This window comes from Prionailurus bengalensis, chromosome B3, assembly GCF_016509475.1.
Source record: "Prionailurus bengalensis isolate Pbe53 chromosome B3, Fcat_Pben_1.1_paternal_pri, whole genome shotgun sequence".
In the NCBI taxonomy this organism is placed as follows: domain Eukaryota; kingdom Metazoa; phylum Chordata; class Mammalia; order Carnivora; family Felidae; genus Prionailurus; species Prionailurus bengalensis.
Window position 1 is genome coordinate 4527015 of NC_057355.1, and position 26552 is coordinate 4553566.

At 44.8% G+C, this 26552-nt stretch overlaps 1 protein-coding gene across 12 annotated transcripts in view; it reads left to right on the forward strand.

Moving 5' to 3' along the window:
* The window catches only part of CPEB1 (cytoplasmic polyadenylation element binding protein 1), a 90612-nt gene that overhangs the window by 53214 nt on the left and 10846 nt on the right, over nt 1–26552 (forward strand). For 5 of the 12 annotated variants that reach the window (XM_043554660.1, XM_043554658.1, XM_043554656.1 and 2 more), the window contains exons 3-5: nt 11032–11223; nt 23126–23352; nt 25076–25328. In XM_043554660.1, coding sequence (XP_043410595.1) covers nt 11032–11223; nt 23126–23352; nt 25076–25328 — 672 coding nt within the window. Of the gene's footprint in view, nt 1–10478; nt 10668–10724; nt 10828–11031; nt 11224–23125; nt 23353–25075; nt 25329–26552 lie in introns of those variants that run through there. The other 7 variants (XM_043554659.1, XM_043554657.1, XM_043554661.1 and 4 more) reach the window with 4 other exon arrangements.

Sequence of the window (26552 nt, forward strand, 5' to 3'; positions counted from 1 at the left end):
GGGGGCATTTGTCCCAGAGTTCTCATCCTGCATGTAGTAATTATTTGTTTGGTCAGTCCTTGATAAAGGACCTGAATTATGCAGAGCACTCTTCTTAATCTTTTTTTTTTTTAATTTTTTTTTAACATTTATTTATTTTTGAGACAGAGAGCATGAACAGGGGAGGGGCAGAGAGAGAGGGAGACACAGAATCCGAACAGGCTCCAGGCTCTGAGCTGTCAGCACAGAGCCGGACGCGGGGCCTGAACTCAAGGACCGTGAGATCATGACCTGAGCCGAAGTCGGACACTCAACTGACCAAGCCACCCAGGCGCCCCTTCTTAATCTTTTTTAAATTTAAATTTTTATTTTTGAGAGTGAGAGATTGAGAGAACATGGGCAGGGGGAGTGGCAGAGAGAGAAGGGGACAGAGGAGCTGAAGCAGGCTCTGTGCTGACTGCCCGATGCGGAGCTTGAACTCATGAACTGTGAGATCATGACCTGAGCCAAAGTTGGATACTTAACTGACTGAGCCACCCAGGCATCCCTGCACGGTGCTCTTATTTGCAACGGATCAAATACCTGATTAGAACTAACTTTGGCAAAATTTGAGAATTGTTGGAAGTCTTTTGGTATATACTTCGTGGAATAGGAAGAAATAACTGGAAAACGAAGTAAGGACACTGAATCCAGGGCCTTCAATCTTGCCAAGATCCTGTCTGTCTCTCTCTCCAAGTGTGGGTTTTATTTTCTCCTTTTGCACAATTGCCTATTACCTGAGTAAGGGGTTATGTTCACATCCTCTAGCATCTTGAAGCTAGGAAATGGTTCTTCCTCCACTGTATCTAAATAGGAAAATTCAAAAAAGGACTCCCAGTTAGCTTGGTGTGGGTTGTCCCTATGACTGGACTCATCTGTATGTCCTAGAAATGGGTTATTCTGGCCCAGATTGGGTCACATGTTCATCTATGAATCATCTCTGTGATCAGTGAAGCAAAATCCTGTAGGAAGGTGGCATTTGCCTTGAAGGACCACTTGGTTGGCATAGGAAGAAAAATTGTTCAATAAAATCCTGGTGTGGGGGATTTTTTTTTAAAACGTGGTCTAAGGGATTCATGAACTAGGCAGCAACAGCATTCAAACAATTGTTTGTACACATCCCATTAATTAAAAAAAAAAAAAACCCACCAGTATACTCCACAATGAGATACCATCAATTCATCCCCATAAAGATGGTTGTTGAAGGAAGGAAGGAAGGAAGGAAGGAAGGAAAGAAGGAAGGAAGGAAAGAAGAAAATAGTGTTGGTGAGGATGTGGGGAAATTAGAACACTTGTGCACTGTGGAATGTAAAATGGTGCAGCCACTATGGAAAATAGTATGGTAGTTCCCCAAAATAAAAAAATTTAGAATTACCATATGATCCAGCAGTTCTACTTGGAGGTATATACAAAAGGAAATTGAAACCATATTTGTACACCAGTGTCCGTAGCAGTGCTATTCACGATAGCCAGAAGGTGGAAATAACCCAAATGTCCCTTGACAGTTGAGCAGGAAACAAAATGTGGTCTCTACATACACTGGAATATTATTCAGCCTTAAAAAGGAAGGAAATTTTGATACATGCTTACAACATGGATGAACCTGGCACATCATACAAAGTAAAAGAAGTCAGCCACCAGGACAGATAATCTGTGATTCCATTTCTGTGAGGTACTGAAAGAGTTGAATTCATACAGACAGAAAGTAGTTACCAGGTACTGGAGATGGGGCTAGTGGGGAGTTGGTTTAACAGGGACCGAGTTTTAATTTGAGATGAAGTTCTGACAATAGATAGTGGTGGTAAATGCATAAAAATATGAATGTACTTAACTGCCTCTGAAATGTATACCTAAAAATGGCTAAAATGGTAAAATTTGATGTATAGTTTACCACAGTAATTATTTAAAATAATTTAAAGTACAACATACAAAAATACAACAAAAAATTTTTAATAATTTAAAATACAACATACTTCTTGCATGTTTAATTTGATATCTAATCATTTAAGTGAAAATGTATCCAGTGGAAATCAAAGGTATTTGATACCTCCTCTCTGTTTAAAAATGTGTAAACCCATTCTTTAACAGTAGAAAATTTTTCATTATTCCTTTTCTCCTTTCCTCATATTTGTAGTCTGCTTCTCCCACAGAATTTTATCCTAATGTAATATTGCACACTTACGGGTCTTTGGCTGATTACATTATACTTGTCTGCAACAAAAACAGTACATAAATAGAAATCTTAAATTATTTTCTGTGAGTAAAAGGCTGTAGGTGTTCTGGATTGCTGTGGCCTTTGATTGCTGGGGCAATTAAGACCATCTAAATGTTACAAATTTTCACAAAATTTTCTTTGTTTATTGGAAATGCTTCTTTTTTTTTTTTTTTTTTTAATTTTTTTTTTTTTTTTCAACGTTTATTTATTTTTGGGACAGAGAGAGACAGAGCATGAATGGGGGAGGGGCAGAGAGAGAGGGAGACACAGAATCGGAAACAGGCTCCAGGCTCCGAGCCATCAGCCCAGAGCCTGACGCGGGGCTCGAACTCACGGACCGCGAGATCGTGACCTGGCCGAAGTCGGACACCCAACCGACTGCGCCACCCAGGCGCCCCTGGAAATGCTTCTTAATGAGATAGATGGGACATTTAAAAACCCATGTAATTTTGGACGACTCACTTATTGCTGGAATGACTCAGGGTTTTCAACACGATATATATTCCTATTTTTTGTGTTTCCAGATCTGTGTCCTGAGTAAACTTGTTCACATAAATAGATGGGAAATGAAGGAGTTAATTGGAGCAGCATGTCTCAATTGTTTGAACTCCTCAAGTTCCAAGCAAAAAGTTAGACATCTGTCATTATTTTTAGTCTTGTACTTGCTGGCAGTTCGATTTACTCCTTCATATCTGTGACAAACAAGGAACTGGAAACCATCTAATTTGCAAAAAGATTTACCCAAGTCATCAGTCACTGAATTTCTCAGTTTTTTGAAAGTGTACCAAGAGAGCTTCATGAAGATTTTAGGTAACAACTATGTCTATCATTCTTTGACTTAGAGATCTTGTTTACCTTAATTTACCTAAAGGATTGAGAAAATTAAAATAATGTTAATTTAAAAATACACCTTTGCCAGCACAGTATCTTAAGATGTGTTTTATCTTCTCATGTAAAGTATGTATTGTCAAAAACCTTAGGTCTGTAGATTTTAACTTGCTGTACTTATGGAAAATGTCAACCATAAAATCTAATGAAGTCTGTTCTTATTGTCAAACCAATCAGTTCAATCAGACTTGGCCTTTTGTCAGAAAAAGCCTGACTTCGCTTTCACCCGGTATTTTTATGAATATTTTCCAACATACATAAAAGCTGAATGATTTATGAAGTGAACACCCATAAAGCCCTTCACCTAGATACTATGGTAAACATTTTGTCAGTTGGCTTTACAACGTATTCGTTTATTTACCCCCTTAACCATTTATCTTTTCACCTGTTTACCTTTCACAATTAGTTTCAAAGTAAGTTGCCAATGTGAATATAATTCACCTCTAAATACTTCAGTGTGCAGGGGCGTCTGGGTAGCTCAGCTGGTTAAGTGTCTGACTTCGGCTCAGGTCATGATCTCAACACTTTGAGTTCGAGCTCCATATTCGGCTCTGTGCTGACAACGTGGAGCTGGCTTCGGATCCTCTGTCCCCCTCACTCTGCCCTTCTCCCTCCCTCCCTGCCTCTCTCAAAAACATTAAAAAAAAATACTTCAGTGTGCATATCATTAATGTTCAGTATTTGCTGATAATATTTTGAGGTAAAATTTATACACAAATGCACAAATCCTCTGTGGATCATGAGATTCATCCTGACAAATAACACACGCGACTTGGACTCCCGTCAGTTGTAGTGCATTACCCTCCCCTCACAAAGGTCGTCCTTCCTACCTTTTCCCAGTCAGCTCCTTCCACGGCCCTGCTGCCTCTTCCAGAGGCAGCCATCGGATTTCATTTCATCATGAGTTTTGCCTGTTCTAGAACTTCAGGTAAAAGTACATTTACGTAAGGCTTCTTTTAGTGTTATTAAGATTCATCTATGTTGCATGTATCAGTAGTTTATTCCTTTAGATCGCTGAGTCATATTCCAGTATATACATGTGTCACATTTTATTCTTCTGTTGATGGTCACTTGGGCTGTCTCCAGGTTTGGTGATTATGAATAAGACCATCACCATTCATGTACAGACCTTTTTGTAAAAGCATACTTTCATCCCACTTGGTTGAATACTTTGGAGTGGAATTGCTGTGTCCTAGAATAGTCTGTTTAGTTGTGTAAGAAATTCACAGACCTTTCTCAAAAGTGATTGTACTGCATGTATGATGCATGAAAGATCTCGTCGGCAACACTAAATGTTGGCAAAATGTGGAGCCAGTGTTTCTAAATTTAGCTGTCTGGTGGGTACGTAGTGGTTTCTTGTGGTCCAATTTGCATTTCTTTGACTAATGATGAGCACTTTTTCAAGTGCTTCCTGACCTGTTGATTATGTATCTTTTTGAAATGGCTTTTCAATATTTTATGCCTTTTTGAAAATATTTTTTCCTTTACTTTTAAGATTTCTTTTATATTGTCCATACTAGCTATTTATCAGATATGGTTGCGGATATCTTCTCCCATTTCATAGCTTGTCATTATTTTCTTAATGGAGTCTTGATGAGCAGAAGTGTTTAATTCTGGTAAGACCCATGTATCAAAAGTTTTTTCTAATGACCATTACTTTCTGTGTCTTCCTTAGGAAACCTATGCATCTGTGTATTCCTCAACCCTAAGTCACAAGGACAGTTGATGTTTTCTTAGAGTAGCCTTATGGTTTTACCTTTTTTAGATCTCTTGGATTCATATTGAATTAATGTTTGTATATGGTGTCAGGTAAGAGGTTAAGGTTCATTTTTTTTTTTTTTTTTTATCCCATGTGGATGTCTGGTCAGTCGAGGACCATTTGTTAAAAAGTCTTTCTGTACTGAATTGCTCAAAGGCCAGGTATTTCATTGGGGTTGCACTAACCACATAGATCACTTTGGTGGGAATTAACTTTTTAACAATATTGAATTTTCTACTATGTGAACATGGTATATGACATTTTAGAATCTAAACATTAATGTTTATTTTAAGGAATATTGTAGAAATCACTTTTGATTATTGAAACAATTTGTGGAATTTGAAGATTATTAAAGACAGTCAAGACTAAAATAAGCCAATGATCCTATTTTTCTGATGGGTCATAGAAAGTAAATCAGTTGTCTCTCATACTTTCATCTGTAATGTAATTTAATGCATAGGTAAAATCATGTGTAAGCTTTTCCAGAGTATCCTAGCCATCATGCAAGCTCTCTCATCTGACCTGTTGTTTCACTTATCAGCACATAGATTAACGATAAATTATTTTCTGGAGTGTGAACTTCTGAGGAATTGTGATTAAATCTAGCTTAGCCTTTAATGTTTGGTGACTAGTGTAAGAGAAAGTTAATAAGCCAGGGCCTGAAGATTGGCTTTGATACGAGAGGCATTAGGGAGCCAGTGAAGGTACTTGTTTAGTAGAATGAACACCATGAAGGAAAATGGTGTTGGGTAAGAATGGGGTGAGTAAGAATTACTTGGAAGAGACCATCTGGAGTAGAAAAACCCTTTTAAAATTGTACTGCTCGGAGTGTGGCCAGCATACCAGGAATGTCGACATAATATGGGAGTTGATTAGAAACGCATATTCTGGGCTTGACCCAGACCCACTGAACCTGAATCAGTGTTTTAAAAAGATTCCCAAGTCATTTAAAGTTTGGGGAGTACTGCTTTGGAGAAGCTTGCAGTCTCCCTGGCATATGAGTAGTTAAGGGCCGAAGTACAAACAGAGTAGTTGAAATGATCTTGACAGATGTCTGACTTCTTGCACGTTTGTTCTTTCTCTTGAAGTTGCCAAGATGGATTTCCAAAATCATCATTTTGGTTTTTTTTGATTTTGTGTGAGAAAATTGTCTTTCAGACAGTCTTTTTAGAAATACATTCTTAGAAATGCTACTTTATAGGCTTGTTAAAACCTTAAGAACCATAAATCATTGATTTAAGTAGATTCAGCTGACTATAAAGCTAGTCTTTTGAAAGAATATAATGGGAACAAATAATGCAGTGTCCTATCTCTGCTATTCCCAGAGCCTGGAATTTGGGGATAAAGTTGAGATTTTGTAAAAGAGCTCGAGTGTGGTTGCTAAACAAACTATAATAGTGTGCTGCTTAGGTTGAAAGAGGGAAAAGACAGGAGAGGATGGATTTTATTCTGCATTGTTATAATTGTACACTAACTAAAGGAAAATCCATTAGTAGTCTGCTGACCTTATACAGTAGCTGTTCATATAACAGTGCAGATTTTATTCTGCATTGTTATAATTGTACACTAACTAAAGGAAAATCCATTAGTAGTCTGCTGACCTTATACAGTAGCTGTTTTTCTGTTTCTTTACCAAAATTTCCATCAATGGACAGAATTTTCACATTGTTCTAATCATGGTATAGATAGATGCAGCTTTGTAGTCTGCTTGTGCCATTTCACATATTTCCCTTCAGCTCTTCTTCCCTCTCATCCCTGGCCTCCCTGATGGGCCTTCTGAGCTCCGATCTCTGGTTCATCTTGGACCCTTCAGCCTGTTATTTCCTGTTTAAGAGTCCATAGACATCCTTCACTTGTGTGCCTTGGTTCCACTGGTACAAACACACCTTGCTGACCTTACCTCCTCATGGAACTAGATCTTTTTCCTAGGATCAGCTTGTGATTCATCTGTTCTGTGAAGCCAACCCAGGTGTCCCATGGGCCTCAACCAACTTCTGGCAGTCACCATCTGCCTTTGTACAGTGGAGCCTCCTAACTTAACGGCTTCACAAGTGAGGGCCTCATAGCACAGTTCTTGTCTTCCCTTAGTCTCCAGATCTCAAGAATGGTGGCAGCAGACGACCCTGAGCAATGCTGTGCTGAGTTTTGCTGGCAGAGGAGTCATCAGAGGAACGACAGCCTCTTACGAAGATGGAAAAGATAAGAGATGAGGCCACTCTGAGCCCTGGAGCCAGGGTCCCTGGTTCACCTCTGCATTTTGAGTCTGCCAGGGGATGCTCTAGTTGAGATTGTGGGCTAACTTTGAACTTTGGGTCAATTTACTTATTTCCCTGAGTTGTTTGCCAGCTAAGAAATTTGGGGGATTAACTGTAAAGAAGATAACTGATAGTTTCAAAGGGAAATGATTTTTAAAATTTTGAACTAAATTAAGAAACTTAAGTCAGAAGCTTTGTTACGGGTATGGATGAAGGAAACTTGTAGGAAAAAGCATTTAAACTGAGAGTCATTGTTCATTAGATTGCCTTAGAATAAGAATTATCACATCATCTTGTGCCAGTTATCAGCTTTTAGTACTTGAGAGTACGTAGATGGAGCTGGGCAAAAGATTATAAATAATATCCTCCAGTAAAAAGGGTCACATCCCTGTCCAGCATCTGCAGTGAGCTTGAGAAGCAAAGAAAAGCTTTTGCTCAGTACAATTAGCCTTTGCTTTTCAGACCTCTTACCTCACTGCATGTTAGTCTGTGTTGACAGTTTACTTCTCAAACTTTCTTTCAGTACACGGAGAAGAGGTGGACAGCAAGGGGTAAATTTGGATAGAAGGGATCAGTTAGTCATTGGAAAGGAGCGTTTTTGGGTAACCTGTTTCTGGAGGGGCAACTGGATGGCACAGTTGGTAAAGTGTGTGACTCTTGTTCTCGGGGTCATGAGTTTGAGCTCCATGTTGGGTGTAGGGAGTACTTCAGAAAAAGAGTCTGTTTCTTGAGTAAAATGTTTCTGAACACAAAGGCTACAGATAAGAGTGATCATGCCTACCAGGTCTACCATCTCTGAGATTGCTGTCCTGGTATGATTTTCTTAATTGAAGCATAGTTTAACGTACAATATGATGTTAGTTTCAGGTGTACAGCATAGTGATTCGACAATTCTGTATTTGACCCCGTGCCCACCACAGTAAGTATAGTCACTGTTGGCCACCATACGACATTACTACAGTATCACTAACTCTTTACCTTATGCTCTTTGTACTTTACATCTCTGTGACTTCTTTTAGAACTGGAAGTTTTGTCCTGGTACGATTATTAAAATTTGCCTCCTTTCTCTCAAAAACGTCTTGGTTTGGATGATAAATTACATGGTCACCCTACTGAAAACTGATAAAATGCTTTGTGTCAGACACTGTGCCAGATGTTTTATGTGATCCTGAAAGAATCAGGATCTGCTGTTGCCACCTTACAAAGATGCTCAGAAGCTAAGTAACTTGACCGAGATCACACAGTGGCAAGACTTGGTGAGCAAAGTAAGATCCTGTTGGACTTTTAAAGCTACTTAATTTTTCCCAGTCTGCTACACTAAGCATTTAATGGGTATGGCCTTCATTGATTTTAGGATCTAGTGAAGGAACCCTGCAGTGGTTGTGAAAGCCTTTTTCTGGAAGAGAATGTGGGGTGGGGGATGTCTGGAAAAGGATAGAGGTGATGTGATGCCTATGGTGGGGATGCTGGGAGTGAAAGTAGAGTTGTGTTCAGATCACAGAGCTGGATGCACGTAGCCATCAGTATCCTTAAACAGCCCTGCTGCTGAAGCCTGGGTCTGTCAGCTTGGGATGGGAAGGTTATGGAAGTTGCATAGATACTATTGCTCAAACTGGTGTGTGCATACATATCAGCTGGTAATCTTGTTAAAATGCAGGTCAATTCCATAGATCTCGGGGGTGCTGAGATTGTGTATTTATAACAAACTCCTGGTGATGCTGATGTTGCTGGTCTTCCTCACTAGACTTTGGGCAGCAAGAGTACAGTCGATGATTAGATCCTTCCTGCCAGAGGCTTGGAGGTAGTCATGCACACAGATACCCTCATTTTAGAGGTCAGGGTGGGGTGGGGGCAGTTGTGCCTAGGCAGGGGTGGCCTCGCTGTGGGGTGGAAGGGACTATATAGATAGCTGGTTTAGTGGGCACAGGTACTGAAATATAGATGTTTTTAAAGGCAGCATTGTTTTTGTAGTTAGTACACGTAGATTATTTTTAAAGTTTGTCCTTAGCTTGTGTGAGGGTGGACCTAGAGAAGCAGGAGGGAGTGTTCTGGGGTGGGGACAATACCAACATGGTGCAGTGGTGAACAAGGTTTTAACAAACACAGACAGGGAGCAAGCAGAGTATCTATAGCCAGACAGGAATAACGTGGATGGATGACACAGCAGCAAAGCTCTAAAGAAAAAGAAAAAACCACCTCTAATGGGAGGAGTCTCTCCCACAGACTGGTCATTTCTCCCCTCTCAGCTCTGCCTGAGTGCCCAAGGACATAGGGGTATGTACTGCAGGTGGTTCTCGCTAGTTTATCCTGTGGCTAATGGCATTTTTCTTGCCTCTGCCCACCTGGGACTCTGTCTATATTGGTCACTGCCCGTATGACATGGGAGAACAGGTGAGGCGGAGTACTGCCACCAGCATGGTTTAGGTGTGAGCAGCCTGCCTGCTGAGGCTGGAACCTTTGCTCTCTACCCTCTTTTCTGGGGAGGAGGCCTTGTGACTACAGGTCATGATGGCAGAGGACTGATACGGGAGAGCACGTCACCAAAGAGGAAATGGCGGAGGTTCCAGAATATCTGGGCAGAGCTGTACTTTGTTGCTGGAGCTGTGAGTGGTCACAGAAGTGGGGCCTTGGTCCTGAGCAGGACCCCTGAGTGAGGGCCCCGGCAGCCAGAGGCATCGGTGAGCCTCCCAGCTGGCTAGCTGGGAGGCTCAGAGTGCTCCTGGAAGGCCGGAGACAGGGCGTTGGCAGGGCCAGCTGGTGGGAGCTCCTGAGCACTAGATTTCTGAAGGGGCAGAATAGCACTGGGACTGTTGCTTTTCTTTCTGTCTGTCTGAACTGTTTAGCAGTGTTGCCTCAGTCTGTCCCTATGTCTGGCCGCCCGAGGGAAGGGAGGCTGGACCTGACAGAGCTGCTCATGACTCATGCCCATCCTGTTGGGGCGAGAGGAACCAGGGACAGGGATTGTCCTGGTCAGGGCAGAGCTTACTCTGGCCTGTGGGTGGTGGGACATACGAGGGCAGCCTGGCGACTCCCTTCCCTCTGCTGAAGCTGACCCCTTTTCTCTGTGATGTGCTCCAGACAAGCCTGGAGCACCAGGTGTTGTTTCCCAGGGTCCCAGTATGCAGTGTTTTCTGAAGGTTACTCCATCCCTCAGTGGTAAACACTGCTGTGTCAGGGTGCTGCTCAGGGGCCACTTGGAGCACATAGATTTTTGCTAGCAGGATTGTGAAGCTTTGCATTGGGCTGCAAAACCAGGGCTTGAGCAAGCAGCTGGAGAGAATCCAGGACTAGAGTGTTTTTGGGTTTGGGGGTGGAGAGCAGAGGGAGGGGAAGGGAGGGGCAGGAGGGCAGAGCTACACAAGCAGGCAGTCACTGCTTTGGCTTTGCTGTCAGCGGAGAGGACTTCAGTCGTGCCTCAGGGCCGCTTGGCCACCATTGCTGGAGACCGGAGGGCGCTGCCTCGGAACCCTGACTTACCGGCACTGCACCCGGACTGTTCCAAGTAGCTGTTGTGCTATCTTTTCCCGGGGAGGCAAGTCTCCTCCCTGTCGTCCCCTCCTGCTCCTCCCCCATTCTGTGAGGGATGATGCCGCTTTCTATTGCACAGCTCAGCCGGCTGATGTCACTGGCAGCGGGAAGCATCAGCAGCCTGATCACATGCTGGCCCAGTCTGTAATGCAGACGGGATAGGGGTGTGTATGTGGGGAGGGGGGCTGTATGGCAACCGCTCTTGCTCTGACGCCCCCAAAAGTGCAGAGGCAGCGGCCGCAGTATCCGGCCGACTTGGATGTCTGCTCCTTGAGCTCGGGGAAACTATTATTATTAATATTTATTGTTGATAATACTGGGGAAAACAGCCCTTAACTCTGGGGTTTCTGCTGTCCTCCTGTCCAAAGCAGACTTCCAGGACTCAGAAGAAACAGTTACGAGCAGGATGCTTTTCCCCACCTCTGCGCAAGATTCTTCCCGGGGCCTCCCAGATGCAAATGACTTGTGCCTTGGCCTGCAGTCCCTCAGTCTCACAGGCTGGGACCGACCCTGGAGCACCCAGGACTCCGATTCCTCAGCCCAGAGCAGCACACACTCGGGTGAGTGCCAGAAAATGAGTTGGCTGGGGGAGGGGGACGCATGGGGTGGTGAGCAGAGACATCCACAGCAACAGTTGTTCTCTTCCCCTTTGCATCACCTCCCTCCCCCCCCCCCCCAATACAACATGGAGCTGTTTTGCAAGAGATGGAAATGCTGGCTGTGAGCGTGGCAGGACAGATGGTTGCTCGTAAAGGCAGGCATGGCTTTTCCACTTACCCTGATAAATTCCCTGGAGTTGTTAGTGTGCACCTGGGGTGGCCCTGAGAAGGGTCCCCAAGGTGACAGTCTTATGCAGAAAAGATCCAGCTAACCCCCCGAGTGCCCAGGCCTGTTTTGGAGATGATGAAGCAAAACACTTTTCAGTGGGGGAGGGGACTTCAGGGGCTGATCCCTGGATGTCCAGATTCTGTTTCTCAGTGGTTTTTATAACTAGGGACCTGTATATGAGGATGGGTGAGTCCCTAAATCATGGCAAGGGAGTAATTTTAACCTCCAGTGTGGCTGGGTGGTATTAGAATATTGGAATTGGCTTTAACATACGGGTAAGAACATTGACCCTGGAAAGGGACAGGCAGGGTCAGTGGGGTGGAGTAACTCTCAGCTGCGGAGGCTTTGTTTTTCTTTGTGTGAAGGGTAACCAAATGGATGGAGGAAGAGCCACTCCCCTTTAGGACCCCTTGTTGCCTTGGGAGGATTTGATGGGGACAGCCTGAAGGGGCTTCCAGGCCAACCCCGTGAACTGCTTCTGCTGAGAACTTCCCAGTGCCCATTTCTTTCCCTCTTGTACACGGGGGAGGGTTGGCCAGACCCAACCAAATCTTGGAGTGTTCAGGAAGAAATGGGAACTTCAGAAATACTATAGGTAACTTAAAACCCATGTATTTCGCTTTATGTACGTTATTCCTTAATAAAAAGAATAGCAGCAGATACTTAGGGAACATGGAAAGTTAGTGGGGGGCAGCCATTTCCTATTGGTGCTGACCGTGGGATTCACTGAGCCTGCCATCCTTCCTTCACCTCCTCAGCTCCAGAAACTGGCAGTCATGGTAGCCAGGTACCGTCTTGCTGATTTCTCTGGCCTCCACCCTATTTGGCCGCAGGTCTTTTTTTAGAATGCTTTGCAGAGCCCGGGACTGTTGTCTGTTGGCATTATCCCATTTGATTGGGGGTAGGGGGTTGGATTTTTTTTTTTTTTTTAATTTGATGATGGGGAAGAGCTTTGTCTAAGTAACTACCTCTGGGTTAAGGTAGAATTTCTTGAAGTACTGGCCTTCAGTTGACTCAGGTTTTTCCAGAAAGATTGGTAACTGCCCTGGGGCAAGGAAGTGTGGCATCCTGTGCCTGGAGATCTTGGCTGGAAGGCCATGGTTGCTTCTTTTATGTGGTACTCTGAAGTTGACCCAGATGGCCTATGAAGCTGACCTTGTCCTCATTCCCACTGTATCTGAGCAGAATAACAGAAGAGCTTATGTAGGAGGTGGGCACCTGTCTGTGGTGACCAGTGTTTGACTAAGGCACTATCTCTCACTGGTGTCAGATTGGGGCGTGGCCCTTCTTTGGCTCTGGTCTCTGTTAGCTACAAGGGTCCTTCTGAAAAGTACTACTGCACACAGGTTGCAGGAGGGCGCAGGTTGGGGCTTGGAGAGCGTAGCCTGAAAGTTACTGTGAGATTAGGCTGTAAAAAAACAGCTTGGACCCAGTCGTAATTCCTCCAGCTTCCTTGCTGCCTGAAAGTCCTGTGCTTGTAGCTATTTGTCTCCGGAGTGGGGATGAATTTATTTCTTCACCTTTCATCTCAGGCACATCAGTGGTAAATATCACATGATTTTGTGGATCAGGGAGGGACTGCAGTCTGTGGCCCTAGCATTCACAGGGACCAGAGGGCTGCCCCAGTGCTGTCATCTGGCTATGGGCAGGGTTAGTGTGGCCGTGTCTTCCTTTCTGAGGGTTAAGGACACACCCATCCCTCACATCCGTGATGTCCTCGAATTTTGGAGCTATGATGACGGCCATCTCTCTTCTTTTCCCTGAGCTCTGGGCCTTCTCAGCCCACACGAGGGTACTGCCTACTGGAGTAGGATGCAGCCCTCCCACCAGCCAGCTGCAGTGCCAGATCGGGCACCCTTGCCAGCAATGCGGGAACATGCGGCCCACATTCCAGTGCCTACACTGCCTTCCCTTCTGAAGACCAACTAGCTCAGTTTCTTTAGGGAGGGAGGGAGGTGTTTCAACATCTCTGGGCAGTCTGGGAGTTATCCATGCTGTGTTTTGTGGAGCACAGGTGCAGGCTTGCGCCTTGGGCTCTGCTTGGTGACACATTGCCCCAGGCAGCTGTGGCTTCACCACTGACCACCTTATGCCATCGTATGTGTTCATCAGTGTTGGGGGTAGGGGAGGAAGATGGCAGGGCCCTTGCCTGAAAATCTTGGTTAAATGTATTCAGCAAGCATTGAGCCCTGGCTATGTGCCAGGTACTAGATTAGGCTCTGGAGGTCCATCGATGAATAAAATTGTTGCCCTTACAAATCCCTGTAGCTACCAAGGGTAAACAGATGAGAAGGTATACCAAAGGCAGTGTGATAGTTGCTACAACAGGGGCTTCCATTTTTTCCACTAAGGATTTTTTTTTTTTTTTTTTTTTGCACAGGGACAACTTTTAACTGGGTTCTCAGCATGAGACTGGTACATGGAGACCTTTCTTAGGGGGCTAGGATCCTTCTGCTACATGGGCTCCATTGGCCTCAGAGGCCTGCTTTTGAAGCCCCTGGGGTGGAATCTGGTTTTGAGTGTAGTGCCTGCAAGGCCAGCATCGGTTAGGTTATGGAGCTTTGTGGGGTCCCTCCTTCTAGAAAGACTGGGCCTACCCTGAGGCCTCACCTCTTGCTGAGAAGAAAGCCTTTTGGGGAAGGATGAATGTTAGACATTGGTTTTTCCCTGAGACCCCAGTGGCATGTGTTCAGCACTACCTTTGTTGTCCTTGTAGTGTGCCTGAAGTCCCGTAATAGAACAGTAGAACCATGAAAGCTGTCCTCAGTATCTTGGGATGGGGGATGGAATGACTAATAACTACCAGTTGTTGACCACTTCCTATGTGAAGTCCATCACGTGACTTTAATGCTTGTACAATCCCATGAAATGGGTAGTCATTACTTCTATCATAAAGATGGGTAGGTAAGGTCACAGGTTGTGAAGTACCAGAAGTCACACAACTGCCAGAACTCAAAGTGCTCTTTGGTTCCAAAACTCTTGTGCTTTCTATTACACCTGTGTTCCTGTGAGCAGAACTCTTAACGTGTTGGACAAGAACACCTATGTTAAGGTATTTCCACATACTGCCCTGGGGCTGTCCATCCAGAGGTGATGTATTCCCTAGCTGAGACCCCTCAAAGCTACAGTGTGCCGTGGACAGTTCTGACTCCCCTCTACCTGAGTCTCAGCTCATGAGCTGTGCCCACCCAGTGGATCTGTCTCCCTGACTTCCCCCCTGGGGACTCTGTTGCAGGCAGTATTACTCAGCATGAAGGGGGTGACTGAGAATCTACTTTGGGGAGGCCTGGAAGCAGGGACTCTTAATGACTGTCTTGTATCGAAGCCCAGTGGGTAGACCAGATGTTCTGTCTGAGGATGCCAGAGGCCATGCCCTGTTTTCTCCCACTGTCCTTTAGAAGTCCCCAGGGGATTAACCTGTCCACCTTCTTTGGTTTCTGCCCTGACTGCTCACCAGTCAGGTTATGAATGGTATGTTCCCATGCTGTGTTACTTGCAGGCTCCCTGTTGGTGGGCAGGCTGGATCAGCCTGGAGTGAGAAGGGGGACCCTCGGCATTTTGATTTTGCTGCTGCTATACTTCCAAAACAGCCTTTCTGAGGTGATACTCAAAACAGAGTTGGGCTCCTCATCTGTGGAACATGGACTTCTTGGCCTGGACCAAGTTCCGCTCCTGCAGATCTCCTTCAACCATCCACTTCTCCACTACTGTGTCCCCAGCATGCAACACAGCACCTGGCTCATGGCTTTTTAATAAGTATCTGTTGAATGAATGATGAATGTCGAGCCACTGTGTTGTTAATCCTGGGTAGTTTTGAACTGCAGAGTTCAGTCAAGGTCTCTCCCATTCTTCTGCCTCCCACGTGTTTTGATCAGCTGGATGGATGGATTCTTCAGAGATCAGTATCTCTGAACCTCCATAGCTTCTAAGGCACGAAGATGCATTTACAGAAAATTTTGTCATACACTGGAACAGGAATTCTATCGTGGACTCAGAAAGTCTACTGAGAAATAGCATTTAGTGCAGAGATGAGGGAGGGCCTGGGAAGCAGTATGATAATAGGGTGCCTCCTAGGCAGGAAAGAAATTGGGTACAGGGGGAGCATGTGTGCTGACCTTACGTGGGACTTGGGTGTGTCATTTGTTCAGGTAATGAAACTTGTGCAGTCATCTCCTCTCTCTAGAGGAGAAAGGCTCTGTTGGGTGCCACATTGCGTCTGTGGGATCCAGGGTCAGTGAAGGCAGCTCACACCCAAACGATAGCCTACCACCTGAATTGGAGTGTGGTGTAGACTGCAGGGTTGGGGTTCCAGGCAAAGAGCAGTCTGTTGTTATACCTGGAATGAGTGCTGCCCTCCCACTTTCTATCTGTGTGCCTTCAGGTGGATTTTGAGCACAAACAACCTGGAGCTAAGGGTTGGGAGAGAGAAGGAAGGGTTCCAAGTATGTGGCCCTAAATCTCAAGCTAGAAATAATGGCTCCTGGTGTGGGTTTTTTCCATGATTACTCCCAGGAGTTAGCAGGCATCTGACTCTGATGTCTTGGGCCTAGTCTCTCCCGAAGCTGAGCTCGAACTCAGGGTCTTGGCAATACCCACATACAGTTCCAAACTCTTGCTGCTGCCACCATCAGGCTCTGGGTGACTTTGTACTCTTGGGGAAGGCTTCAGAAAATTCGAACAGTGACTCAGCTGTAAAAACCCACAGGAGCTGGCATAGAAGGGTGAAAGTGGAGAAAGTTAACAATCGGTCTAAAAATATTCCTGCTGATTTGGTCTCTTGTACCCTCTGAGGTAGCATTAATGAGCTGGAATCCTCTGCCAGGTCTTCTCTTCCCCGTGACTTCCCTGAGAGCTGTCTGTAGCTGATCCTGATTCCTGCCAGCATGTGAGTGGTGAATGGTGCCTCTGCTCCAGGAAGAGCACACTGCTTTTCTTAGTCACTTTTGGAAGATACAAGTGCCATATGCTTGGCCACCAGGGCTGGAGGTACTTGGTAAGCGTCAGACTTCCTACGGTCCCTGAGTTGTGGAGTTCAGGAGTAGAGCAAAGGTCTAGGGGCTTCTCTCCACACTTACCAGCCCCCAAGCCATATAGGTTAATGCTTGACATCTGGCCTTGGGGAAACTCTGTGCCCTGTGATGGGGAGTGGACTTCAAGATACTGACCTGCAGCATAAATGACCTAGCACTTGCTGTGGATTTTAGATTGTGTAGCTTAAAGAGCGTGCCTTTCTAGTAGATACACTTACTACTTCAAGTTACGAAGAGGGAAACCATGGATTGCTAGCTTTTTGGCTCCTTCCCTCCTGATTCCCAGCTAGTGGGAATCGGTGCTAGTCACACCAGGGGAAGTATGGTGTCATGGGCTGAGCCAGGAGTAGGACAGGTTCCATCTCTTGAAATGAGGTTCCATCTTCCCTAGAAGCTTTTCCTTTGATCTGTAGATATTCAAAGAACTACCTGCTCAGGTGCCATGTGAGTAGACTGTATAGGGACACTCAGGTCACTCTAGGGAATCTGACCACAAGTGACAGTTTCTAGAAACCTAGCTCCTTCTTTGGGTTGAAGGAAATCTCAAACCACGTGGAAAATCATAAGCCTGTTGATACTAGGTTTTTTTGTCTTCCCCATATCTTCTCATCAAACTCCTACTGTATTCTTGGCCCTCCCAATGTAACATTTGCAGGAAACTGCTGCAGTGGAGGTTCTGATGTGACCCAGGTGTGTGAATCCTGGGGCATCCTGATTTTTTGTCTGCTAAATGACATTGTCCCTTTCCCTTTTTCTTCTGTGTGGTTAGGATAGTTTTCAGTGAAGCACTCTTTCCTGCTTTTAGTACTTGAATGTGGAAGTATGTACACATAGCTGTGAGGATCCCAGCAGGTTACTGGGAGGATTGAGCAGGGAGGTCCTTCTTCTGTCCTGCCCTTCCTCAAGCACAGAGTAGGCTCTCTTCAGCCTGTACCTATATATACTTAGTTCTCTTCGAAGAAAGTATTTGAAACTAGTGGAAGGAGTATTGTCACAATTTGATGTGACAAGTAACTCTACTTCTCTCAACCTCTGTTTTGGTGATGGGCTGGGTTGGGATGAGCTAAGATTTTTTTGCTCCAGTTCTGAGTTGCTGCTAGGTCAGTATTGTGTCCTTGAGTTGAATAACCTTGATCGAAAGGGTGCGGCCTCAGTGAGCATACTGGCTCTAAGGGATGTGATGTTTCTTTCCTTTTAGTACTGCCCAGCAAATACTGATCACCTGCTCTCTGCCAGATGTTGAGTTAATTACTGTCGGAGTGGCTTGGCATGGTTGGTTGAGAAGGCAGAACTTTGTCCACATGTATGCCTGCAAATATCCATACAAATGTTTTTGAGGCTTTAAAAAGCTTGTTTAAAAGAAGATTATTTCTTCTTATAGGCAGAGACTCCAAAGGTACTTAGTTACCATTCCCCACCCCCTGGGGATTCTAGGCCCTGTTACTTGTGCTTGATTCTCCTTTTCCGGTTAGATCCGGTTACCTTGAAAGAGGCAGAGAAAGTCAAATGGGAACGGACTAGTTTCACTTCGTGTCATTTAAAAAAGCCTTTTTGTTTGGGAATAATTTCACATTTACAGAAGTTACAAAGTTATACCAGGAATACATGTATTTCCTTTATCTGGATTCTCCTATTATTTTTTTATTTTTAAGTTTGTTTATTTTGAGAGAGAGCGAGCGAGCCTGCATAACCAGGGGATGGGCAGGGAAAGAGAAAATCCCAAACAAGCTCTGTGGTATCGGCGCACAGAGCCTGACAGGGGGATCAATCCCATGAACTGCAATGTGAGATCGTGACTCGAGCTGACCAGCTGACTGACTGAGCCACCCAGGCGTCCCCAGATTCTCTTACTGTTGACATTTACCTTTATCATTTGCGCATTATTGTACTTAAATATGTTCATAAGTGACAAAACAGTTCTCAACTCCATTCAACTTAAAGTTGATCTAATACTTAAACTGTTGTTCATAGTCCAGTTTTGTCAGGTAACCCAGTTGATCCTTCATAGCACTTTCCTCTTCCTTCTTCTGTCTTAGCAGGTGGTGTCTGCCCCAAGCAGTAGGCCCTACCTCCCTTGGTTTTTGCTCAGTATGAGCTTACAGAGAATTTTGGTTGTCTTGAATATTTTTCACAATGTTCGCCTTGTTCCGGTCATCACTCTTTCTGAGACTATATTACCACAATCTGTACCGCTCTTTTATACTCTATGTTTGTTCCTGCTTACTGTCACTCTCCCTCTGTCCTCCCTACTCACCCTGCACCCAACTAGTGTTTCCCGAGACCAGACTCTTTGGGAAATGTCCTATAGCCGCCTTGCTTTTTTTCTTTTAGGTATTAGTTGCCATTATGCTGTAAGAGCTGTGTTTAAATAACCTGCAGAAATAATGATATATCAAAGGTTTTTGGGGCATGGTAAGGGGAACTGATTAGAAGAGTGATGTAGCAAGCCTCAGGTTTTTCTAGATGAGTGCTTCTCACACTTTAATGTGCACACCGACCTCCTGGGGATCTTGTTCAGAGCGCAGGTTCTGATTCAGTAGGTCTGGAGTGGGGCCCACGTTGCATTTTTAATGAGTTCCTACAGTGGCAAGGTTCTAGAGAAGTTTCAAGGCCTGGATGATTTAGATCCCAAGGCACTGACCTTTGGTAGGCGAGAGAGCTTTGTCAGTAGTTGATGGTCTTAAAAGGAATTTGAACAAAGAGAGGTGTCAAGAACATGAAGACAAAAAGATGTAAGTCCTGAGTATTAAAGGTAGCTAGTGAATGGTGCATTATAGGAGATACAACTCAGAATCAGAATTAGGTCCCACTCTGCCATTCACTAGCTGTTACTTATACAAATGCTTGCCCTTTGAGCCTTGATCCTTGATCCTCTCTTTAAGATGGGGTAATAGTACTCACTTCTTAGGATTCAGTGAAGATTATTTACCTTCAGGTAGAAGTGCTTCTAACAAAGTGTCTAGCACATGCTATATGTGCAGTAAATGGAAGTTGCTATTAGCAAGTAGTAGGAGCTTGATGGAACCTGGTCCAGACTGTAGAACAGACGATTGACTATGAGCCATGGGCATTTAAGGAAGTGGAGTTCATTAGTGGCCAACATGGGTTGTCATGCCTTTATCTTTTTAGACAGGTATATTATCACATTTAGAGGAGTGCTATAGACCTGATTCCTAGCTTTGACATGGGAATTTGACCAAGCCTCCAGATATCTTTGTGGGCATGGTTAAGAAAAAATTGCATGTGAGGTGAGGTGGATGAATTTGTGGCTTGTAGAACGGAGGCACCACCACAGTAGTGAACGGAAATTGACATGAATGATGAAAGTGGTCTCCAGTGGCACCCAGTTTGCTTTTTGACTCTTTCAAATGCACGTGTTTTTTTTCTTAAAAACCTTGGGTGAAAGACTCAGTTACTATGGCCTCGATTTGTTGTCCTTGATAGCCCCAGACACAAGACCTCTGGGCCAGCCATCCTCCCTTGAGCTTTTTTCTGCGTGCTGCCTTATTCTGCATTTTCCCTTGACAACTTCTAGAGCTCCCTACCGTGCTACCCCTTTTCCCAGGGTTAGCACACTGCTTTCTGTCTTGTTGCTCTCTGGTGAGTGCTCCCTCTAACCTCTGCACTTGCTGAGGGCTTTTCCTTGAGGGTACTGCTTTGTCCAGTGGAAGATGGACATTCTTCCAAGCTGAATTTACCATTTATCTCAGGGTCATTCTTTCTGTTCCTCATTACTAGTTTCCCAGTCCTTTTCTTCTCTGAAGATGTCAGTATTTGTTTTATATTTGTTTATTTTAACCCCAGGCTCAGTTATCACCATGAGTCCCTTTGATACCCATATGGGCGACCTAGCCAATTTTTTAGACTCCACACTGCACGTCAGCCAGTCGGTGGTCACACATTATTTTACCATCCTGAAAGCTCAGTCCTCACTGTTCATCCTGTCTGCCGCTTCACCCCTATTGTAGCTGTCAGCACATTGAAATTGCTGGTTTTCCATTTGCTTCAACTCTGTTGACCTGCTTTGGTCTTTCACCTGTACTACATGACCCGTCACTCACCTCCTGTGTTGCTATTTCCATCAGCTCTTGTCTTGTTTCCTCCTTCATAGCCCCGTATGGGTCCAGTGGAGAGAAGGGCCCGTCGAGTTTAAGTGCTGTCTCTCTGGGTTGGGCCCTGGGTGCAGGTGTGGCCTTGCTGAGTTTACCCGATCAGCCTCCTTTGTCATCCCCCGAGAAGCTCTTCAGTATCTGCCAGGTGCCTTCAGGATGAAGTCTCAGTGCTCTAACTTGTTTTTCAAAGGTCTGTGTAATTTGATTACTACCTCATTATTCAGCACCCTGTGAACTTAGGTTTGTAAAATGTGAAGAAAGAGGAGATCCTCCAGGACATTGGTACCACGTGTAAGGCCGATGTATATGATCCGTTAGTTTCCAGAGGTTTTATGCCAGGTTTTGCAGCACCTGGAAGGGGCCTGGAATAAATCTTCACACCTCCTGCCTTCTCAGGACATGAGCTCAGGGGCTTTGATTTTGTGTTTCAATGAGGGGAGGGGCTTGTCAAGAGTATTTGAGAATTTTGACAAGGACTATTTCTGGTGGATGTCAGAGTCCAAGCATTGAGAGACACTTTCAACATACAGTTATAAGCTTGTGCTTAGGAAACTTTTTCAAAGGCCTAGTTAAAAGAATGTTTCCTTAAAAACACAAAGTAATAAAGTAATGGACTCCTTGCTGTATATGGTACAGCTTCCCCCATCCTCAACACACATGCCTATTAAACTGGCTAGAATTAAAAAGACTGGTCATAACAGGTATTGGCCAGGATGCGGAGGGACTGAAACCCTCATCATTGCAGGGGGAAATGTAAAATGATACACCCCCTTTGGAAACCAGTATAACAGTTTCTTTAAAATTCAAGGATGTATTTGTCAGAATAAAATACACACATCCGCAGTATCCTCTGCATTTAAAGATACACTTGCCTTATCTTTATCTGAAAGGGAGGCCATTTGGCTAAAAGAGAGCGGGCTGGTGTCATCTGGCACATGCACTCTGTCCTGAATGGCATGTGTGTCTGGTTCCCTGAAAGCATGCTTTCACTTTGACTTCATGTTTGGAGAGGTTTATTCCTGCCTCTTGGGACTCAGCACAGCCCCCAGCAGGCATTCAGTCTAGCTTGGAACCGGAGAGGAAACCCACCCTGGTGACCTGTGTTTCACTCCCTGACCAGTGAGGGGAGCCAGTCACAGCCACCATCTATGAAGCACTTATGCACACTTCAGCACGTTACTTTGGTTTCACCTCACAGCCATTTGGGGTGGATGTTTTCCCCTTTCTTCAGATGGAAACAGTATCGGATTAATGCTTCTTCCCTAGCCTTCGTGCCACCATGCTCCGTGGCAAACACGTTTATTCCTCCTCCTCACGGATAGAAAGGTGTGCTTTCCTTTGGATTCCTTAATTCTTCAAGGCCATGGGTGGAAAAATGTTCTCTTCTGTCCACTTTACCTCTCTCATCTCTTCTGGCCTTTGCTTCACTCTTTTTTTGATGTTCGGTATTTAAATGTTTACCGTGTGCTGGGCACTGCTCTGCTGAGCACTTGCCATCTGCTGTCTAGTTACTGAACCTTCCTGATGGTATTATGAAATAGTTGGTGCTCCACTCGTGATGGCTGTGAGAAAACGAGGACTCTGCTTCCCCGAGCACACAGCCATGGAGAGGTGGTGCTGACCTCGGGTTCCATTCCAGGTTTATCTTAAGCCAGAGTGGGCTTAACCATCTGTCATTCTGCTCCATCCTCAGTGTCTGAAGTTCAGGGTGTATAGGAGAGAGTCTGTATATGCAGGAACATGGCATAAGGGAACTTCTCCAACAAGAAGACATGCTCCTTCTGAACCAGACTTGTGGGATGTGTCCTGAAATTGTATATTTTAGCTATATAGTGTTAGGTAGGAATTCTTGGGGCGCCTGAGTGGCTCAGTTGGTTAGGTGTCCGACTTCAAGTCATGGTCTCGCGGTACGTGGGTTCAAGCCTCACATCAGGCTCTATGCTGACAGCTCAGAGCCTGGAGCCTGCTTCACATTCTGTGTCTCCTCCTCTCTGTGCCCCTCCCCCACTTGTGCTCTCTCAAAAGTAAACATTAAAAAAAAAAAAAGGTGGGAATTCTTTGAATAAATGTGTTGGCAGGCAGTAAGGAGGGAGTGTGGCTTGGGCTTTCTAATGGTTCTGAAGGTGTCTCCTGAGGCAACATGGATGTGTGTATTCAGATATTAATAGCAGCTGTGACCAGGGTCCCCATTGGCACATTTCCCAGATATTGTTACTGACCCTTAAGTCTGGGTGGCAGAGAGCAGTTTTGCTGCTGCTGTCACAGCAAGAACTTTGGTCTTCAAAAAGCTGTCCTGTAACTACCTCTAATGGGCCCTGGTTGGCCGTGGTAGGTGTTGGAGATTTGTCTACTTGTTATACTCTAGTGATGGTTCTGCCATGTTTCCAAGGTTGTGCCTTTGTGTATCTTGTTGGGTGGGAGAAAAGGGAAGGACTGTTGACTGGGAAGAAAACGAAGAGGTCATGAGACCTCCTTATTTCTTTTTCTCCTAGTACTGAGCATGCTCCACAACCCACTGGGCAATGTCCTGGGGAAACCCCCCTTGAGCTTCCTGCCTCTAGACCCCCTTGGATCTGACTTGGTGGACAAGTTTCCAGCACCCTCAGTTAGAGGATCCCGCCTAGACACCCGGCCCATCTTGGACTCACGTTCTAGCAGCCCCTCTGACTCAGACACCAGTGGCTTCAGTTCTGGATCGGATCATCTCTCAGATTTGATTGTACGTAACTTGTTGGGGAGTGGGGTGGGCAAGGCAAGTGAGTGTAAAAAGGGAAGTGTGTCTGCCAGAATGCAGGCAGGAGGTGGAGGCCACTGTGTGCGTGTATGGAACTTCTCAGTGGAGAGGAGGATGCCTTGTGTGCTCACGGAGCGATCCGTTTCAGGACCCCAGCTGCCAACTCTTCACAAGATACTTCCAAGAGTTTGGAGAAATAGTTAATTTCAAAAGTTAATTTGGGAGTCTTGGCGTTGCTCTGTTTCTTGACCTGCTTGGTCATTTTCTTTAGCCTCGAAACTATGTGTATGGTTTATGTACTTTTACATGTTTTACCTCAAAATTTTTAAATGATGGTTTTAAAAATTGCATTAGTAATTATCACCTAGGATTTCCATCCAGATCAGACTGACTGTAGCTCCCACATTCTCTTTACTGACCCAGGCCACGTCTCAATCTGAGGCTGTGATGAATCTATTAAATATTGTCTTGAGTTAATTTATGTACTACATGCTCCTTATCCATGGCTACGTGTGACGTGTGTGGCACCAGTGCTAAGTGGAGCTGGCAGGTGGATTAGAATAGATGAGGAATAGGGGACAGTAGAAGTAAGTATATGGGCATGGCAGTGAGAAAGCATCCTAAAATAAAATGCAATATCAGGAGCCTTCTGAGCCTGACTTTCTGTGCTGCCAACCCCACTCCCCACCTGACTGTTGAACAAATAAGAAGGCTTATTTTCCTGCCCTCTGCTCTTCTCTATCCAGGATTGGCAACGTTGGATGTGGCTAGTTTCCCATCCATAGCATGACCTTTTAGGAGGACCCACCTTGTCACCTGTCAGCCTGTCCTAGAATATGAGAGCTGGCCTTGTTTCCACTGCTTGTTGGTTTTATGTTTAGGCCATGTTTCCAGAAGGGTAACCACAAGCAGGTCCCTTGAATGATCTGGGCTGTAGTTTATTCCCCTATAAAATGGGGTTAGATGCTTCTAGTTCTATTTATGTTAATTTAGATGGAGCTCAGTCTTGGAAATTTACTTCATAACTGACTTAATAGTTTGGGATTTTGTTTGAAGAACTTTCTCAGATACCCTACCCCAAAGGCTGATGAAGGGATACGGGCAGACAGCTCACAGAAGAGGTAAATAGAGGCAAAGCCTCTATTTAGGAAATATTGAGTCATTTGGTTTTTTTGATAACGCAGTATTATTTTTACCTGCTTAAGTTAGTAATAGAGCCTTGACACAGGCTTATAGTGAAACCCATACTCTTCCACATTTCTGATAGAACATGGAACCCTTATAGAAAGCATTTTGGCATTCTCCATGTAGGAATCGGACAAAAACAAAACCAACACAAAATTAGAAGAAGCTATATATACTTCAGGTTTTTATTTATAATCCTGAAAACTTGGAATGTGTCTGAATGTTTAACAGGGGAATAGGTTAGTGAAATGTAGCTTGTTCCCTAAATAGAATATCATAAATTAATTAAAAATTGTTATGAAGACTGCCTGGCAATATGAAAAAAAAAGTTGAGTTGGGAGAAAAGAATTTGTTTAAATTCAGTATAATCTTAAATTCAGTATAATCTTAAAAATGCATGGGAAGAAAGTCTGAAAGAAAATGTCAGAGCTATATGGTATTTTTTTTCATAATTTCTGTAGTGTGATTATTTTATAACAAAACTGTCCTTTAAAAACCTATATCTTCCTTTTTCCTCCCCCAGTCAAGCCTCCGCATTTCCCCTCCTCTGCCCTTCCTGTCCCTGACAGGGGGTGGTGCCAGAGACCCTTTAAAGATGGGGGTTGGGTCCCGGATGGACCAAGAGCAAGCTGCTCTCGCTGCAGTCAGCCCCTCCCCAACCAGTGCATCAAAGAGATGGCCTGGAGCTTCTGTGTGGCCATCCTGGGACCTCCTCGAAGCTCCCAAAGACCCCTTCAGCATAGAGAGAGAGGCCAGGCTGCACCGGCAAGCTGCAGGTGAGTGTGGCTGTCACCCTGTGGGGGCCTGAGGCCTCATTCTGGGCACAGAGAGTAAGTGACCTTAGTTCACAGACTGAACTGTCCAGAAGAGGACTTGGTCGTGTGTTGAGGTCTCTGGATCTGCAAAGAATGGTCTCTTCTGTGGAGTGAGTGCTAATGGGACAAAAACTCAGGAACAACTTTGAGGCTGAGCAGAGAGGAAAGAGGCTGTGTTCATACAGAGTTGGACCCATTTCCCAGTTGCGCTCTTTTGTGGAGACTGGCTGAGTACTAGTGTTGCTTTTGATTGTTTCATGGGTGGGTGTCTTCAGGAGGAATCCTGGAAGTGATGCCCAGAATTTTGTCTACCTCTCCCCTTTCTAATTCAAAGACCTGTCAGACATAACCCCTGCTGGAGCTCTCTTCCCCTGAGGGATGCTCTGTTGGGTAATGGGTCCACGTGTCAGCCTCTAAGGTAAGGAACCCTTAGGTTCTCTCAGGAACCCTTAGCTTCTGTCATTTAAATGACCTTAAACAGGGGCGCCTGGGTGGCGCAGTCGGTTAAGCGTCCGACTTCAGCCAGGTCACGATCTTGCGGTCCGTGAGTTCGAGCCCCGCGTCAGGCTCTGGGCTGATGGCTCAGAGCCTGGAGCCTGTTTCCGATTCTGTGTCTCCCTCTCTCTCTGCCCCTCCCCCGTTCGTGCTCTGTCTCTCTCTGTCCCAAAAATAAATAAACGTTGAAAAAAAAATGTAAATGACCTTAAACATGTATTGAGTCTATTCTTCATCTTTTACCAGTAGTTCGGAAGTAAATGGGTCTTAATAAGTCATTCTTGACTGAAGCTTCAGGGAGGTGTTGTTCACCAACTGCTCTTCTAAGGTTCTGGAGTTGAGGACTATAAGTGAGTGTTGAGTTTCTCCATCCATTTGTTTCTGGTGGCTTCAGATGTCTGTCTTTCCAGTCACGGAGCTGGGCCTGATCTCATTCTCCTCTGATAGTCCTGCTGCCCTGTTCACATAATGGTTTTGGCAACCCATGTTTGTACTAATGCCATTGTTTTTGGAATGACATTACCTTACTCTTGGATGAGGCCATTATATTGATTTATGTTTTTGTTTGCGAAATATTGCTGATGGTGCCCAAGTTCTTGGCGTAGCAACACATTGGCCTTTTAAGGAATGAGCTTCCACGTCATTGTCCTGAATGGAAATGATGGTTCATTTCACTAGCCATCCGCCCCA